This window comes from Papio anubis, chromosome 12, assembly GCF_008728515.1.
Source record: "Papio anubis isolate 15944 chromosome 12, Panubis1.0, whole genome shotgun sequence".
In the NCBI taxonomy this organism is placed as follows: Eukaryota; Metazoa; Chordata; class Mammalia; order Primates; family Cercopithecidae; genus Papio; species Papio anubis.
Window position 1 is genome coordinate 23,756,629 of NC_044987.1, and position 18,976 is coordinate 23,775,604.

An 18,976-nucleotide genomic window follows, 5' to 3' on the forward strand; every position below is an offset into this window, starting at 1 on the left:
TTTATTTCTCTTGGATATGTACCTAGGAGTAGAATTGCAGGATCATATGGTAACTCTATGTTTAACCATTTGAAGATCTGCCAAACTGTTTTCTGTCTTACCAGTTTTCATTCCCACCAGCAGTGTATGAGAGTCCAGTCTTCAATCCTCACCAACCCTTGTAATTATCTTTTTTTATTATAGTCATCCTAACGTGTGTGATGTGGTATCGCATTGTAATTTTGATTTGCATTTCTCTGATGGCTAATTACGTTGAGCATTTTCTCATATCCTTATTGGCAACTTGTGTGTCTTCTTTGGAAGACTGTATTCATATCCTTTGCCCATTTTTAATTGGGCAATTTGCCTTTATTATTGAGTTTTAATATTTCTTTATAATAGATACAAGTCGCTTGTCAGATACGTGATTTGCAATAAAATCTTTCCCATTCTGTGGGTTGTCTTTTCACTTTCTTAATGGTGTCTTTTGAAGCATGGAAATTTTAAATCTTGATGGTGTCTAGATTTTTTCTTCTGTTGCTTGTACTTTTGGTGTCATATCTATTAATAAGAAGCCACTGCCTCATCCAAGATGACAAGATTATGCCTGTGTTTCCTTCTAAGATTTTTATAGTTTTTAGCTGTTACTTTTAGGTCTTTGAGTTAATTTTTGTATATAGTCTGAGGTAGGGGTCCAACTTTATTCTTTTGTATGTGGATATCCAATTAGCACCATTTTTTCTGTTGACAAATGATTAACTTTATTGTCAGGCAGATGTTTACTATGTAGGTCAAAGTGATAAGTGTCAACACTGTGTTCAAAAGGTGTAGTTTGCAGTGCACAGATATACTCTTGCAAATGCTTACATTTTTCTTAATGACACCATTCCAGCAGAGCCCCTTAAAGGTTTGTTTGTTTTCATATGTGTGCATTTGGGTATGGCAGTATTTATGTGGTGAATGACTGGGTTTTGTAATTCACATAAAACCCTCATTTATAGAGTGTATAGTTTGTGCCAGGCCTTATACCAGGATTTGGGAATGCAAAAACTATGCTTGCTACAGAGTAGAGTTCAGTAAATAACTGTTGAAGGAAGGGAGAAAATTTAGGAAGAAGACATAGCCCCTGCTCTCTAGAAAGGGTCAGAAACATAAGTGTAATGTGAAATGCTACTACTGAGGCATCATATATGAAGGAACACAGGGAGTTGCATATGTAATTAATCCATGTATTTAAAATGACTTGAAGTGGAAAGCACCTTGCAGATTAGTTGATAATGTTGCTGCAGATTTGTGTTATTATTTAAATGTAAAAGATAAAAACAAATTACTGACATTTGGTTCTCATATTCAGTTATGACCTTTATTCATTTACTCTTAGGCATAATAGGATTTTTTTACCTCCAATACTGAATATAACTGCAGAGGAGACAGCAGAGGGTCAAAGATCCTTTGGAAGTAATGGCAAAAACAGCAATTACTTGTATACCAACCTAATAATTTCTCTCTAGTATTCATGTTATACTTTCTTAATAAAGGGCCATTTGTAAATAGACAACAGTTTTTAAAATTTAATCACTCTTTATTCCATTTTAGAACTTCTTCCATTCTCCTCCTCATTTTTTCCCATTTCGGGGACAGAGGAGTAGATAGATACTACTTCATATTTGTTTGTTTCTTAGCTCACATAAAATTATTATTTAGTTTTTGGGGATACTTAACACTAGGTAAGTGGTACGATATTAAACTCATTCCCAAAAGATTAATGCAATTAATTAATTGGGTATTTTGCCTAAATGTATAGCTTATCATTTCTTTAAAACATTACCTTTTAAATATATTCTATTTCACAGTGGTAGCCACTATGTATGAGGTCATCTAGTTATAAACATCAAGTACAACAGAAAATATATACCATATACTGTTTGTAGTTTACTTTGTTTTCTGCGAGGCAAGGAATTATAGTTATCCCTGTCACAGAACAACTGTGAAATTTGTTGGTGCTAAGATAAGCATAACCTAAACCTGTCCTGATAAGTTTGTACTATTATACATCTGTAAAACAATCAATAGTTTCATTCTGTTTTGATGTATTTCACATAGTTGTTATAAACAAGAAAATCTAAGTTTTCATTGCCTGACAACAGATTCTTTAAGAGATCAGTGAATTTATTTTGAAGTTATTACTGGCCCTTTGTTTGGTTACACTTTTGAGCAAAAGAAAAAGATCAGTGTATTTTGAATGAATTAATATCTAAATCTATTAATCCCCAGTTATATTGGCTGCTTGTAAGACTTTTATTACTTATTTAGAATGAATCCTGTGAATTCTAAATGTACGGTTCATGTAATGTTTATTTTCTTTCATATGCATGGTGAATGTTTGGTGGACACTTAATGTGGGACTATCAGAAATAGAAGGGATCTAAGTGACTGTGTAGTCCAAACTGTCTCATTTTGTGGGTAAGGAAATGGAGGCCCAGAGAAGTGGCTGAATTGCCTTGGGTTGCACATCTCATTAATGATAGAGTAAGTCTGAGTGTGAACAATGGAACCTGAAATAAAAATAAACTACCTGCTGGTAGTTTGATTGCATTCTCTTCAATATAAATCAAGCTGGATGAGGTGGCTACACTCAGCATTTGACCCCTTACACATCTGACAATTTTAAAACTCAGAAAATACGGTCTATTCACTATTATACAAATGATCTTCTACAATAGATCTACATGAAAAACACCCATTTCAAAAGCACCTTTTCAGAAGAAAATTTGTCACCCTTCTTTGATTATCCATTCTCATGTTTAACAGCTATCATTCTCGGGAAGATTTTGTTACATCAGAAAGTTTCTTAACTTGAGGTTCATAAATCCCTAAGGAATCCATTTTATGGGAGTTCTGAACCCCTGAAGTTGCATGCAAAATTTAGCTCACAACTTTTATAGATTTCTCAACAAACCACTACCCAAGGTCAACCTGGATTTTCATTCCATGTTTCTCCCCATTTCTTTTTGCCTCATCTTCCTTGGAAGATGCTTGCTTTCCTCCATATTACAGTTCTGCATTAATTTTGAGAGATTATTACTGTTTCTAAATGAAGGATCTCAGATCATTTTATCCTTTTTCATAGGTTTTTTTCTTCACATTTTAAATCATTTTACACTGTCTTTTGAATCCTTTCCAAAGTCTTCATAAACCTGAAAGCCAAGAAGCTCAGAATTAGAAACTATGTACTAATGAAGATCTAGTTTAGAATCTTGGATCTGCTGACAGTGATTTCAGAAGGTTAGAGAAAGCAGATGTAAAACTGCTGAATGGCAGATCCTCAAGGACAAAGCAGACAGAGGGTGTAAGGGACAAAGGTAAAGCTTGCAAGAGTGGGTACATTTCACACTTCAAAGTAGTAAATTGGTCCTGTAAAGGGAATCAGGATAGAGAGTAGGAATCAATTCCAGGCCTGAAGATGAAACACAACCCTGCAAAAAATCGGGAACATAGCTTGATGGATATGAACAAACTGCCACTTTTCTTAGTAAAATCAATCCCGTCTTTCAGTATTGAGATTCTTCACATGAGGAAATGCAATACAAATACTTATCTCCCAGTTTTCCTTTCTGCTTGTAACCTCTGCAGTCACACGAGCCTAAGGATCTTAGATTCCTGAAGATTATGTTCCTAAGAGGTGTGAGTAATGGAAATAGTGAGATGGGGCTTGCACACTATAATATATAAATTAGATTATTGAAATCACCAGTGTTGGAAAGGATTGGACTTAAGAATCTGATGATAACTCTGGGCTGTTTCTCTAGAAGGAAGACATCAAATATACATCATGCAAAAACTTTTTATATAAGTAACCTGGCCTGAAATTTATTTGTGGTTAATAACTCCCAATTGAGGTGTTTGATAGTGTCTATTTTTAACCCATGTGTTTCCTGTCGTTTATTGATGTTTTACATAATTATTTCAGCTGTTGTCTCAGCTGTGCTAAGGAGATTTGGGCCTATAGCTTCCACATGTGAGCCAAAAGATTAAGGAGTGGAATAGCAACACCGAGGCCAGAGCAGTGGTGACAATAATTTGGGAGAGATCCCTAGGAGCATGGAGAATTTGTGGGATAAGAATTGTGCCAAAGAAGTCTAGCATCCTCTTCCCACTGGATGATTCTTTATTCCTATGCTAGAATCATTGTTTTACTTTTAAAACTACAAGCCGTTCCTTTATGAATCACATAATAGGATACTGACACTGAGCTGGCTAGTTTTATATGGTTCCCATCGGAGCAACATCCAGTTCCCAAGCATGACTGACCTAGAGGTAGTGGGTAAGACCTTTGGCGAGGATACAGGGGTGAGAGGGATGAAAGGGCATAAAAATACAGGGTGAGAAGAATGGTTTTGATAATACAGCCTGAACTTTGCTTATGGCTGTTTGTGACTATATGGTTAATTTTACTCATCTGCCTCTAGTGGCTGTATCTAGATATGTTAAATATATAAGACTAAGTTTAGAGAGTAATTATCTGAATAATTCAAGTTGAATAAACTTCATTTACTGCAATTTTAGGTCATTGGAACAGAGTACCTGAATTATCCAGTTGCTTATATTTATATACGACCTAGGAAAAAAAAGATTTTTTATTGTTTGAAGTTACTGTTTTAAAAAAAGTCTATTTGGAAGAAGGGATTCCCAAGTGTGTTAATATTTTTGCAAAAATCTAGTCTCTGTGCTTTTGCTTTAACTGTTTTTGCCTCTCCTTTACTTGTCTTTCCTTGAAGCCAAATTTGCCTGTGAAATAAAGATAGTAGTATCTACCCGGATGACATTTTGGATTATAAATAAGATAATCCATGTCCAGCCTTTAGCGTAGAACTGGACACATGATAACCAGTAATAATGGTTATGATGGTGTGTTTCTCCCAAATATTCTGGTAAACGTTTAACCTCTTTATTCTCTGAGCACAAAAAATACTTATTGCCTTTACCACTTTTTGACACTTATTGTCCTGTTTTGTTTTTAAACTATTCTATTTTAGATGTTACAGTTTTATCTCCATAATGAAACTGTAGACTCCTTGATAGGCAAAGATAGGCAATGCAAAACTTGTTAAATTGGATTGAAAAAAATCAACATTGTCTTGCCTTACAAGCCACGTGGTCTTCATTTTGGTTTGTTTCATCAACAGAAAATGAAAACACTAGCAGAAAGGAGGAGGAGCGCTCCATCTCTTATCCTGGATAAAGCTCTACAAAAACGGCCTACTACAAGGTAAGTGCAAAGCTTTATATTACACATTTAGTACATGCTTGGAAATTTATATTAGATGAAGTGTTTTTCAGATCACATATTCTTTAATGTACAGAGGTTGTTATCACCACCAGAATTCTCTGTTTAAGAGTAGAAAATACAACTTTTGTTCTGAGGTTATTTAATAGGGCCCAGCTGGTATATATGCTCAGTTGCTTTAAAACTGATTCAAAAGTGAATTTCACCCCAAAACATAGATAAACTTGAAAGTTCCACATTTTAACAAAATTTACTTGTAAAATAGAAATCAAAATACTGAAAAATCAATGTTTTGTTTCACACAAAACTGCACTTTTTTAAATCAACACAAAGTGATGGCTGTGCATAGATAGGCAGTTTTTCTTACCAACTTTAGATATGAAGGAAGATAACCATATTAAGATTATTTTTTAAAATGGAATATTGATTTATTTTAGGCATTGGTTAAATTAGTGAAATTCAAAGTGGAAAAATAAGCTAAATATCTGTGAACAGAGTCATTTCACCAATGGAGGCTAATTACTATTTCAGTGGACATTGAAATAGACATTTTTTTCCAGAGCAGGAGCAAAAGTTTATTAAAAAGATTTAGAACAGGAAGGAAAGTACAACTTGAAAGAGGCCCAAGCAGACGACTTGAGAAAACAAGTACGCAGCTTGACCTCTTGACTTGGGAATTTTGTATGTTGGCATAATTCTGGAATCTCATTGGGAAGCTGCTGATCAGTTTCAGGTGTTTTCTGTCTATTACGCGACCGCCTTTCCCTAGTGCCAGCTGTGACCAATTATTACTTTAGAGAAATGGTTAACAACCACCTGACCATCAACTGATGGTCACGCAATACTCCTGGTGTGTGTTGCGGGGAGTCCTCTCCCGCCTTGCTCACATCTGACTACCGTAACATTTCAATAGACATTTTAAGAGTCTTTCATAATGTGTTGAAACTGAATAGTCATTATTATTTTATTCATTAATTTATTCATTGTTTCAAATTCAAATATTTGTTAATTTATTCATTAATTTTTAAACGGCATTTTAACTCATAAGAGTTTTTATGTTCAAGGAATGTTACAATGATTTTTCTCTAAGCTGTGAATCCTTTTAGGTAAAGTGAAGGCTTCACCAACTTTAAAGTGAAGATATATCTATTACTATGACATTTCTTCAAATTGTGCTAATTTAATATAAAATCTATATGATTGGGAGGCCAAGGCAGGCAGATCTCGAGATTAGGAGATCGAGACCATGCTGGCTAACACAGTGAAACCCCGTTTCTACTAAAAAAATACAAAAAAATTAGCCGGGCGTGGTGGTGGGTGCCTGTAGTCCCAGCTACTTGGGAGGCTGAGGCAGGAGAATGATGTGAATCCGGGAGGTGGAGCTGCAGTGAGCCGAGATCGGGCCACTGCACTCCAGCCTGGGCATCAGTGCCTTAATCTTGGACTTGCCAACCTTCAGAACTATGAACAATAAATGTCTAATATTTATATATAAAAAGATATACAGTGTGTTATAGGAGCATGGATGTTATTTATGAAGAGTTAGAGGAGTTTTTGAAGGAAGTGACCTTTGAGAGAAGGCTAGAGAGTATGATGTGTTTAGAAAACTGCAAACATTAGAATTCAGAGTATATATACAGAAGTCTTTTGTTTTTGCTAACAGGTTGATCTTATTAGTGAACCTTTAAAGTAACAGTATTCAGAAACTATTCAAAATTATTTCTCAAAAAGGGGAAAATAACAGCTGGGTATATTAAAACAATGTTCATATTGATTATGTAGACATTATATTCTTGTTATATATTACCATACTTTAATTTCTTAGCATCTGAGTGGTATTTTTCTGAAAAATGTAAATTCAACCCCTATGAAAAATAGTATGGCACATTTTCAAAGAACTAAAAATAGAAATACAGTTCAACCCAGCAATCCCATTACTGGGTATCTAAACAAAGAAAAAAACCAGTTTTATCAAAAAGACATCTGCACTCTTATGTTTATTGAAGCACTATTTACAATAGCAAAATCATGGAATCAAACTAAGTATCAACAGTGGATTAAAGAAAATGTGCTACATATATACCATGGAATACTACGCAGACATAAGAAAGGATGAAGGATGAAATCATGTCCTTTGCAGCAACAGGTATGCAGCTGGAGGCCATTATTCTAAGTAAATTAACACAGAAACAGAAAACCCAATACTGTGTGTTCTCACATATAAGTGGGAGGAAACAATGGGAACACATGGACAGAAACATGAAAACAAAAGACACTAGGGACTCCAAAAGAAGAGAGGCAAGTGGGGGGCAAGGCTTGAAAAACTACTACTGGGTACTACATTCACTGTTTGGGTGATGGGTTCAATAGAAGCTCAAACCCTAGCATCATGCAACATACCCATGTAACAAACATGCACATGTACCCCTGAATCTAAAATTTAAAAAACGAGGTTGAGGTTTTTATCACTGAAAAATTATATGAAACAATAAAATTAAGATCATATTGGAAAATACACAGTCTTCTGGGAAATCTTTTGATTTGTTGTATTCAACAAATAATCATATGATCATAGAATTAGAAGAAGTTTAACAAATAATATATTTCAACATTTTCATTTTATTTTTAAGAAAACTAAACCCTTTAACATATGCGCTCAGAGTCTTAACACAAGGATGATTATGACACAGCGTTAGATCATCTTTAAACACAGAACTGAACACTACTGTGTCAAAGAGTAAAAGTAGTTGACTGCAGCCATGTAACCACTCACCTTAGAAAACATCTAACCTTATTAGTATGAAAGATGTCTTGTCACATTTCCTAATATAATAATTACTTAGAGAAACCACCTCCAGCAGCTCTGAATGGTGTCACATTAAAAAAAAATGTTAAAATCTGTGAACTGCCTCTCCTTATGTACTCTATGCATTCACCAAAGAACACTGGAGACAAAACTACGTTTAACACATAAATACAGTTAACTCATCAGTTAATTTAAATCTTTCTTCCTCTTTAAATCCAAATCCAGCTCTTGTTCATTAAATTATTTTTAAAAAGGATTCTTTGATATCTCCTGCAGATTTACATGCAAGCTTTATCATCTACAAGTCATTAATTACTAAGTAACAACTATGGAACAATAGTAAAAATAGTAAGGTTCTACAGCAATGCCAAAATCAAATATGGGTGTAATTGAAAAACTATAAAATGTCAATAAATAAAACACTATTTCTTTACTGTCTGCCGAAACACTGCCCACAAATCTTTTGCAATCTAGTTCTCATGTTACATTGCAAGAGACAGAAATGATTAAGGGGGAAGGCTATGAGAATTTTGCTGTATAAAGTACTACTTGAAATAGATCTGTTATCATCTTGGACTTTAGACATTTCTCATATTTCTGGAGTATAATGGATAGAAAAGAAAAATTCTATTTGCAAAAATTTGCATTATTTGTAACAACTTTGGAAAAAGAAGTATATCACTGAATACTACTATTTAGTTTTTTACTATAAAATTTAAGTTTTAACTATAGGATTTATTTAAAATAACAAGTTCATTAATAATTCATAAAATCTGATTTATGTAACTTTTCAGGAACATACATTATAAAAAAGTGGACAAAATTCAAAAGACTTTCTTGAATGTTTATTATAATAGGATTTGATCTCCAAGTTTTTAAAAAAACTGCAAGAGACTTGAAAAGAACTATTACATCTACGTTTAAGTGAGATTTAAACATGAGGGACAACAAAAATCTGAATCACTTCTGAACAGGCAAGAATTTAAAAGGATATACAAATGATTAATAGTAGTTACCCCTGGGGAGGGAGTAGGGACTTTACTTTTTGTTTTATACATGTCCATATTGTTTTCTTTTATAAGAAATATGTATTACTTCTGTCAATTGTAAATACTTCCTTAAAATTCTATCTCATATTCCTTTTTTATAAGCAAATAAACATAAAAGCATTCTTTTATATCATGCAACAGTGGTCCTCCACCAAGCATTCATTAGAATCCTATAGATAACAGTATTCTATACTTAAAAATCTATAAAGATGATAGCTCTCATGTTAAGTGTTCCTACTACAATTTTTAAAAAGAGTGCACAGAATTAACTATGGATTTGAAAAATATGCCTATGTCTGTATCCCACTGTAGAATACCGAATTAGAAAGGCTTAGAAATCACTAAACTAGAGGACCCTTTCAGGTTCTTTCTAATCCTGAAATTGTATTGCTTACAAATATTTTGCATACCTTCAGAGTACAAGCACCAAGAGCTGCACAAAATAAAAACATAATCTCATCTTTATAAGATTATGAGAGAGCTGAAGGTCCCATTCCTTAGCATTGTGCACCCTAATTACTGATCTAGAGAAACTTCCAGGAAATTAACTGAAGATTAAAAGATACATATATATGTTAGAAGTTGCAGTAAGCTATGATCGTGCCACTGCACTCAGACCCTGTCTTTATATATAATTATATGTTATTTTATATATTATGTATATTATTATTAATATTATATATATATTAAGACAGGGTCTGAGTGCGGTGGCACAATCATAGCTCACTGCAGCTTCCAACTCCTGGGCTTCAGTGATCCTCCCACCTCAGCCTTCCAAGTAGCTGGGACACACATTACCATGCCTGGCTAATTTATTTTTTTTATAGAGACAGAGTCTTGCTATGTTGCCCAGGCTCAAGTGTTCCTCCCACCTTGGCATACCAAAGGGTTTGGATTACAGGGGTGTGCCACCATGTCCAGCCAAACTGACTTTTTTCCTTATAGTTATTTTGACACAAAATAACTTGCTACTCATCATAATTTGCTACTACTAAGCTAAGAATCTGGGAGAACTGGCTCTAATGTAAACACCAGTTCTTGAAGAAGTGATAGGGAGGCAGTGTGGGGAAGGGCATTGTTGTATATTATTATATTGATTCTCAACTTAAAACAATAAGAAGTGGCATTTTTCAGTGAGTCAGATAAGTGTTAGCGTTTTCCCTAGCATGGCACTTCACCTGTGTCAGTAGTTCTTGATTCTATTAAACCCAATGACCCTTGGTTATACAAAAGTCTATATATGTGTTTAAATTCATCTTTTTATATCCTGAAATGAAATTCACAGATATTTTTAAAAAGTCAAAAATAATAAAACACTCTAACAGTAACATACAGAAAAAAATGAAAGTAGTTCTTAATAAAGTATGTATTTCAATAAGTACATGCTCAGATATGATTACACTAAAGACATCTAAGTAAAGATGCTTACAACTAGTTACAATTAATATATTCAGATTTAAGAGAAGTCAGATAAGAAATGTCATGTAACAAGCACAGAAAAATGAAGCCCGGTGATTTTTAGAAATGGTTCCAAGCAATACAGAGTACAATTATCTGTTGATGTACAAGGTAGCTACATTTCTGAAAAATTTAGTGTTTATTGAAATGTATAAAAATACTTTGTGCTTATATATAAAATAGGTTACAGGAATAGATAATGATATAAAGATTTTTTTCCCCTCTTCATGCATATGCTACACAGGGGACTTTCAAAAGCTATGCAGGAACCCACAATTCTTCTCTACGCAGGATGTCCTGTGCTTTCCAGGGGATGCCTAGCATCCCTGGCTGCTGTCACTAAATCACTGACCAAGCATAAATGTTCCACAAAATTCCAAAGTGTTCCCTAGAGGTTAGTACCACCCCCACCCCCCCATGAACCACTGGTTTGCATGAACTTTCAGTACCTGCATGTATAGTTACCGCAGATTCTCACCCTGGGGTACAGTGGGGGAAGATGATTACTGGTTCCTGATCTCAGGCTAAAGCTTCTATGACATAAGGACTACTTTCAACTGAAAAACCTTAGGACACTTCATATTCACAAGCTTCCAATAAAAAATTTTACCCAAAACTGTGTATTTGTTTAAAAAATTTGTTAAAAAACAATAATTTTTACATCTATAGTAGAGAATTAAAGACAGCTATACTGATTAATTCTGTTTCCTCTATCCACTTCCCCTAAAAAAATACTGTCCCTTGAGGTTTCTAGATAATCAGTGTTAAACTGTGAAGATACAACCTTTCTCTTTTATCCACACTAAAGCCGGGATACACTGATGCAAACAATGCAGATGTCATTTATATATGACACTGAAATATATCACTGTATTTTTATTTGGCAGAATGACTTCCTAATTAAATTTTGATTAGGCATCTCTTAAAAGGAGTTTACATTTCTTGATCAACCCGGTGACTAAAGTGTATGTCTTCTGGGGGTAGGTGAGAAAAACTACTGAGTCTGAGAACTTGCTAAGTGCTCGGAAGAAAGTGACGTTGAGTATTTTGGTACATTTCACTTGTTGGGATTTGGATATGTAACTTATTTTTAATACTGAAAAACTTCCATACTTCCATATAGATTTTTCTTATTTTTTGAGACGGAGTCTTGCTTCTAAGATGGCATCTCTTACTATGTCCTCACATGATGGAAGGGGCAAACAGCTCCCTTGTACTTCTTTTATAAGGGAGCGAATTCTCTTCATAAGGGCTCTGCCCTCATGACTTAATCACCTCCAAAAGGCCTCACCTCTTAATATTATCACATTGGTAATTAAGTTGCAACACTTGAACTTGGGTGAGAATTGTATTGTTAAAAATCTATAAAGATGATCACTCTCATTCATACCATAACAACTGGTTACTCCAAGCCTCAGTTTCCTCATCTGTGAAATAGGAGTCATAACAGTACCTTTTTAAAACATTGGCACATAATAATTGTATATATTTATTGGGCACAGTGTGAAAACCACCCTATATATCTTTTAATCATAGCACTCAATCATACTTCATTGGAATCTCCTTATATGCATGTTTCCTGTAGTGTCCTAGCACACATTTATTAATAAAATAATACCTTGTACATACTTGCTATTCAGTTATTATTTGTTGGATGAATTAGTGAATAAATTAATGTCTCCATTTGCAAACCAAAAGAGGAATTTAATAGGTTAGCACAGTAGTTTCTGACTTTCCTGACTTCCTTTAATGTATAAGACACTTTACTTTTTCATTGGTATTTGTGAAAGTCTTGATAGGGAAAATGGAGATTTTTTTAAACAAAATGTTTCTTTGTTATTGTTAGGAAGTAATTTCATGCAGCAAAATACCACAAGAGCTCATGTATATGGTTTAGAAATCTCATATATATTGGCATTCTTACGGTATTTCTTCATTGTTTATTTAGGAATGAATTCAAGTCATACAAACTTTCCCTTCAAAAATATATTATTTTGATATGGTGAACAGCCCACTTTGTAGAAATTGCACAAAAATGTACCCACTTTTGTTTTGGGTAACAACCTGTTACCACTTTCAAGTTGATATTCACTTGTCTATCTCCATCTCCACCTCCAAGTTAATTTATTGTGTTTGGGCTGTTAGCCAGACTTACTTTTTAAATCTTGCTGAGAGGAGGGAAAGACAACACCAGGGAAGAATTGTGGTATAGGAGAAAGTGCTTGGTCTTTGGTTGCATTTAAATGCTGGCACTCTATCCTAATAATCTGTGTGACCTTGGATAAATTACTTATTCTCTGAGTCTCAATGTTTTCCTCTGTAAATATGGATCATAATGCTTACATCATAGAACATAAAATGAGGAAATAAGTAAAAATGCTTAGAATATTAACTTAGTTATTATTACTTCCCTTCCCTTCCATTATATAATTTATATATATATATAAAACTTTTAAGACTCAAGCCTTCTGGCTCATCTATTGATGTCAAGCTTGTTAGTAAAAAGCACCTACTTTATCATCACAGCATTGTATAACTAGAAGTGGATCATTGATCCTGGCTCATTACGTAGCAGAAATTGAGACAAAAACTTCCTCTAGGTCACATAGTTGATTAATGTCAGAGACAGGACCAGAACCCAGGTGTCTGGTCTTAAAGGAATATGATACAGTGCCTAAGTGCATAGACTCCGAAACCAAATTGCCGGGTCTGAATCCTGGTACTTCCCCTTACTAGGTGTGTGTGATCTTGGGTAAGTTTTTCAACCAGAGATAATAATAATACCTACCTCATAGGATTTTAAGGAGAACTAAATGAGTCTCATATATGTAAAGTTCTTAAAGTAGTCTCTAGTACATAATCAGTGCTACATATGTATGTAAGCTATTTATTATTGTTAGTAGTAGTAGCAGTAGTAGCAGCAGAAGGAAGTACACATTCTCATAGAGAGACTCTTTGAAGACCATAGCAGATGGGAAATTAACAAGATGAAAGATGGAGAATCTGGAAGCCTGCTAGAGTCTAATATTAAATTCCTTTTAGCAAGACAATTATATTTCTAGGTCTGGCCTAAAGCAGGATTAACTCAGGATATTTTGGATTTATTTTTGGTAGACCCTGACAACTCTTGAGTTCTCCCTATGTAGAGGTTCTCAGTATGCCTAGAATGACTCTGGGAGATGAGGGCTTGCGCCATGGAAGATTGACCTGCTTTGCTCAGTCACTTAAGATGAAGAGGCTCTAGGAGGTTTATATGTGCCAAAGCTGTGAGTTAAGATTAGGTACTTATAGAATTGGCTGGTTTAGGTTACAGATAATAGAGTGAGAGAGCCCAGTCAGAAGGCACTTGTAACTAGGAAAGCGCCATTTGCTAACTGGCTTCCACTTCCTTTGGGTTCATTCACTTCTGTTGTGCATGACCACACACCACCATGCTCACATTGTCCTACTCTGACTATCCCCCATTGTGTTCTACAAATTCCTCATTATTCCACTTCCTTTTTCCTCTGTCATGTTAGCATCATAACTTCAATATTAGCCTAAAGTGGATAATAGCTTATCATACTTTCGAATGAAGGAAATACATTTATACTCTACAGTGGTTTACTGAGGATTGTAGTAAAATCTACTTTCATAACAGAATGAAAAACTGCCTTTACCTATGATAGTTTAGTGTGGACCTTCCAGATATAGTAATGGGAATGAACTCAACGACCTCATAAAGGCCACTCTCATGCTGAGACTCTAAGGTAGTTGTAATAATGATTGACATCACTTAAAGGAAAAATTAAAAGAGAACTTACTAGACTTTTTGGAATTTTATAAACTTTCTATACCTAGATATGGTTTCTTGGTTTAAGACTTAAATAAAATTTTGAACTTTAGAGGAAATTTTAAAAATCTTTAAGACCTTTTCAAAATTACCATAAACTATACTGACATGTTATTTTAGAAGAGTTCTGTGCCAAACACTGTTCCATGTGCTGTCTTTCATTACATGCCAGCTGGCTCTACATCAGATCCATTCCTACAGTTTTGGACAATATGTTGTGAGGTTTATAATTGAGAGTTCCGTGAATGATCCAAGGTATGTGATGAGAACACCAAAGTAGAAATTTAATATGTGAAGATTGCCAGTAGCCTGCAAAACCCCATCGTTTTTCCTTGCAATGAGCATTTTTCAAAGTTGTAAACTTCAGATATAAAGAGACAGCAATTGCTTTATACAGTGGCAAAATTGGCAAATTTTTTACCAAAATGGAACTCATTACTTTGTTAGACAAAAGGTTTCCAGGCCCATATATTGCTTTATTCTTTTCAAACTACTTTTCATACTCTTTAAAAAATGATCAAATACATCTGTTTGTGGTGCAGTGTGCTAATTTTCTTGTGGTATTATTCTGGTAGGAAATCTTTAGGAGATTAAATTTAGTCCTCCACATTCTACTGGGCTTTGATGGAGTCAAATCAATTTATTTTTGTAGCTACAGAACAGCACATCCATTTAATTTCTTAATTCTAACTTTAGCTTAATTTGCTAATTGCAGTTATGATTCAATTACGTTTTTCATTTTGGTACCAGGAAAGCACTACCTCGTTAGTGCTTGTTTATTTGCCCTTCCTCACCCCTGTTCATAGGGATAGCAGTCTGTCCTATGACATCCTTGCTATATTGGACTAGATACTCCCTTCCCCTGTATAACTTGAAAGCTAGGATTTCTCAGAGTTTTGGCATTACATGATTGACCTTCCTTCAGAACCTTGAGAAAAAGACATATTAGGGAAGCAGAAGAGCAATTATTACTGTTATTGAGAAGCTTCATATTATTGTGGTTAAGAAAGTGTGGACTCTATAGCCTTCTTTTTTAGGTTTCAACCCTGGCCTTTCTTCTTACCAGCTGTGAGAACTTTGGCAAGTTACTTAACTTCTTCAGGTCTCACTTTATTCATCTGTAAAATGGGGAAGACTTCATAGGGGATTAAATGAGTTAATATTATAATGTATTTGGCATATTGTAACTGTTATATAATTTTTCATTAAATAAAATTATTAAAAATATATAAATCTTTAGGGTCTCCTGTCACATGTCTAATTTGCCGAGTGTTCCGGGTTTAGGTCTTGCCTCAACTTGACCATAGGTCAACTCTTAGTTGGATGGAAAGAGGGTAAGAGTCTACTGCTGCCTGAGAAAGTTTCACTTCCTCAAAGTGTTGAAAAGCCACAGAAAGAAATGTCCGTTCTGGAGTGACCAGCTGTTCAATGTATATTGAATTAATGCTGACGTGTTCACCATGTCATCTGGATTATGAGTCACTCACTGCCTTTGGTTTTCTGACACATAGTTCTGAGTATGATGAGAACACACAGAGAATGGATTCTAGTCTCTTGCTCTAGCACTGTGTGACCCTGATGGAGCCACCCATTCTTTCCATGACTAGGACTTTTTCCCCTCATCTGTTGGTGCTAGGGGAGGGGAGAGTAAAGTTGACTAAATTCTTTTCGTACTTCTCTCACCCCAGCTCTATAGTTTTGTGTTTTCATTATTCTAACCATACCTCAGTTACAAGAAGAATGAAAATCAGTGTGAATGTTCTTGTACACCCTTTCATTGCAACTCATAAAACATCTCTGAGTGTGTCTGTCACACTGTTGAGGAGTAAGTAGTATCCTCTTTCAGTGCAAAGGTCAAACATTTGCTTAGGTAGAATCTTTGGTCTACTCGTTTTCATGTCGTTTTGGTAACTAGCCTCCACAATGGCCTCCAGTGTGATTCCCACCTCCTAGTATTCATACCCTTGTCTAATCCCTGCTACACTGTATCAGAGTTGCTCTGTGTAACCAATGGCATTTGGTAAAAGTAGTGATGTCCCACTTCTGAGATTAGGTTACAAAAGGCAGAGTTTCCTTCTTGATTGCTCTCACACTTTCTTTCTCTGACCACTTGATCTGGAGGAAGCCATGTCATGAGCAGCCCTGTGGAGAAACCCACAGGTGAGAAACCAAAGCCTGTAATAGCCACATGAAGGCTCTTGGAAGCAGACCCTCCCACTCTAGTCAAGACTTCAGAGATTGCAGCCAGCCCTGGCTGAAACCTTACTGCAACCTCTTGAGACCTAAGACCCACCCAACTAAGACACTTCCAGGTTTCTGATCCTTATACATTATGTAGGGTAATAAATACTTGTTTGGCTGGGTGCAGTGGCTCACGGCTGTAATCTCACCACTTTGGGAGGCCAAGGCAGGTGGAATTTCATGAGATAGAAGTTCAAGACCAGCTTGGGCAATGTGGTAAAACCCTGTTTCTACAAAAGAAAAATGTGAAAATTAGCTGGGCATGGTGGTGTGCACCTGTGGTCCCACCTACTTGGGAGGCTGAGGTGGGAGGACTGCTTGAGCCCAGGAGGTTGAGGCTGCAGTGAGCCGTGATTGTGCCACTGCACTCTAGCCTGGGCAACAGAATGAGACCCTGTCTCAGAAAAAATAAATAAATGTTTGTTGTTTTAAGATGTTATGTTTGGGGGTAATTTGTTATTGCAGCAATAGATCAATACAGTCGTCTTCAAGTTATGAAACTAGCTTTCTAGAATGTTTCTCTCATGTATTAATATGTTTTATGTATTCTTACAGCTAGAGGTGGAAACAGATACTATTCCCATTTATAAATGAAAAGGCCAATTCCCCAGATCATGTAATTTGTTGGAAAAGGGGCCAGACATCTTTTTTAAAACAAAACAAAACAACATCTTTATGGAAATACAGTTCATATGGTATAATTCACCAGTTAAAAGTGTATACTTCAGTGGTTTTTACTATATCCACAGGGATGTGAAACCATCACCAAAATCTTCATTTTCATCCCCAAAAAAGAAATGCATAGCTATTAACTGTCATTCCTGATTCTCTCCTGCTGCACTTCCACATCCCCAGCTCTAAGCAACCACTCAATTGTTTTCTATGTTTATAACTTTGACTCTTCTGGATATTTCAAATAACTGAAATTGTGTGCTGTGTGGTCTTGGTGGCTAACTTCTTTCAGTTAGTGTGATGTTTTCAAGGTTCATCCATGTTGTAGCATGTATCAGTACTTCATTACTTCCTATTGTATAGATAGGCATACCACATTTTGTTTATTCATTCGTTAATTCATGGACATTTATTTAGGTTGTTTCCACATTTTGACTATTTATGAATAATGCTGTGAACATTCATGTATAAGTTTTTGTTTGCACATATGTTTCATTCCTCTTGGGTATACACTTGGAGTGGAATTGTTGGGTCTCATGGTAACTCTAATCTTTTGAGGAACCATCAAACTATTCTCTAAGGCAGTGGCACCATTCTCCATTCCCACCAGCAATATATGAGCATTCCAGTCTCTCCACATCCTTACCAGCAGTTGTTATTTTCTATCTTTTTTATTATAGCCATCTTAGTGGGTATGAAGAGATAGCTTATTGTGGGGTTTGTTTGTTTGTTTTTCCTGAGACAGAGTCTCGCTCTGTCACTCAGGCCGGAGTGCAGAGGTACGATCATGACTTACTTCAGCCTCAAAATCTTGGGCTCAAGCGATCCTCCCACTTCACCCTCCTGAGTAGCTAGGACCACAGGTGCACACCACCACATCTGGCTAATTTTTGCAGAGACTGGGTTTCTCTATCTTTCCAAGGCTGGCCTCAAACTCCTGGGCTCAAGCCATTTGCCCACCTTGGCCTCACAATGGTGGGATTACAGGCATGGGCCACAACATCTGTGGCCTTATCATGGTTTTGATTTGTGTTTCTCTAATGATGTTGTGCATTCTTTCATGTATTTATTTGTCATTTGTATGTCTTTGGGGAGGAATTTCTATTTAAAACTTAAGGCATTTTTAATTGGGTTGAGTGTTTATTAATGAGTTTTAGGAGTTCTTTATTGTCAAATTCTGTTCTTAGTATTATATGTGTATATGCAAAGTATAGGATTAAAGCATTTCATTTGAAGTTTGTAAGTCCCCAAAGCACTTGAATCTGAAACATCATGATAATGAAGACCAGCTAAACTTGAATTGTCCAGTTCATTCTGTATTTTGTATTTATATGCCTTTGGGTTGGTATGTTTTTTCATCAAGTCTAACTTTGTTTTTGGAAAAGAGTAATTTCTATACATTGAATCCAACTGTGATCCTTTGTCAGATTTCTATGATGTAGAGTCTATAAAATAATGTTAATTAGCTTAATTTAGCCATTCCACATTGTATGCATATATCAAAATATCATGTTGTACACCATAAATCTATATGTTTTGTCAATTTAAAAAAAACTTATTTTAGGATATTTAGGTCTTTTTTATAATTTTCATTTTATAGAATACCTACTTTTCATTGTTGAATACATTTTTATCATAAAATTAATATATGT

The 18,976-nt window shown here is 35.2% G+C and overlaps 1 protein-coding gene across 2 annotated transcripts in view; it reads left to right on the plus strand.

The window, feature by feature from the left end:
- The window catches only part of ARHGAP20 (Rho GTPase activating protein 20), a 123,264-nt gene that overhangs the window by 14,079 nt on the left and 90,209 nt on the right, over nucleotides 1-18,976 (plus strand). For both annotated transcript variants that reach the window (XM_009187226.3, XM_003910665.3), the window contains exon 2: nucleotides 5,166-5,248. In XM_009187226.3, the coding sequence (XP_009185490.2) occupies nucleotides 5,166-5,248 (83 nt within the window). The remainder of the gene's footprint in view (nucleotides 1-5,165; nucleotides 5,249-18,976) is intronic.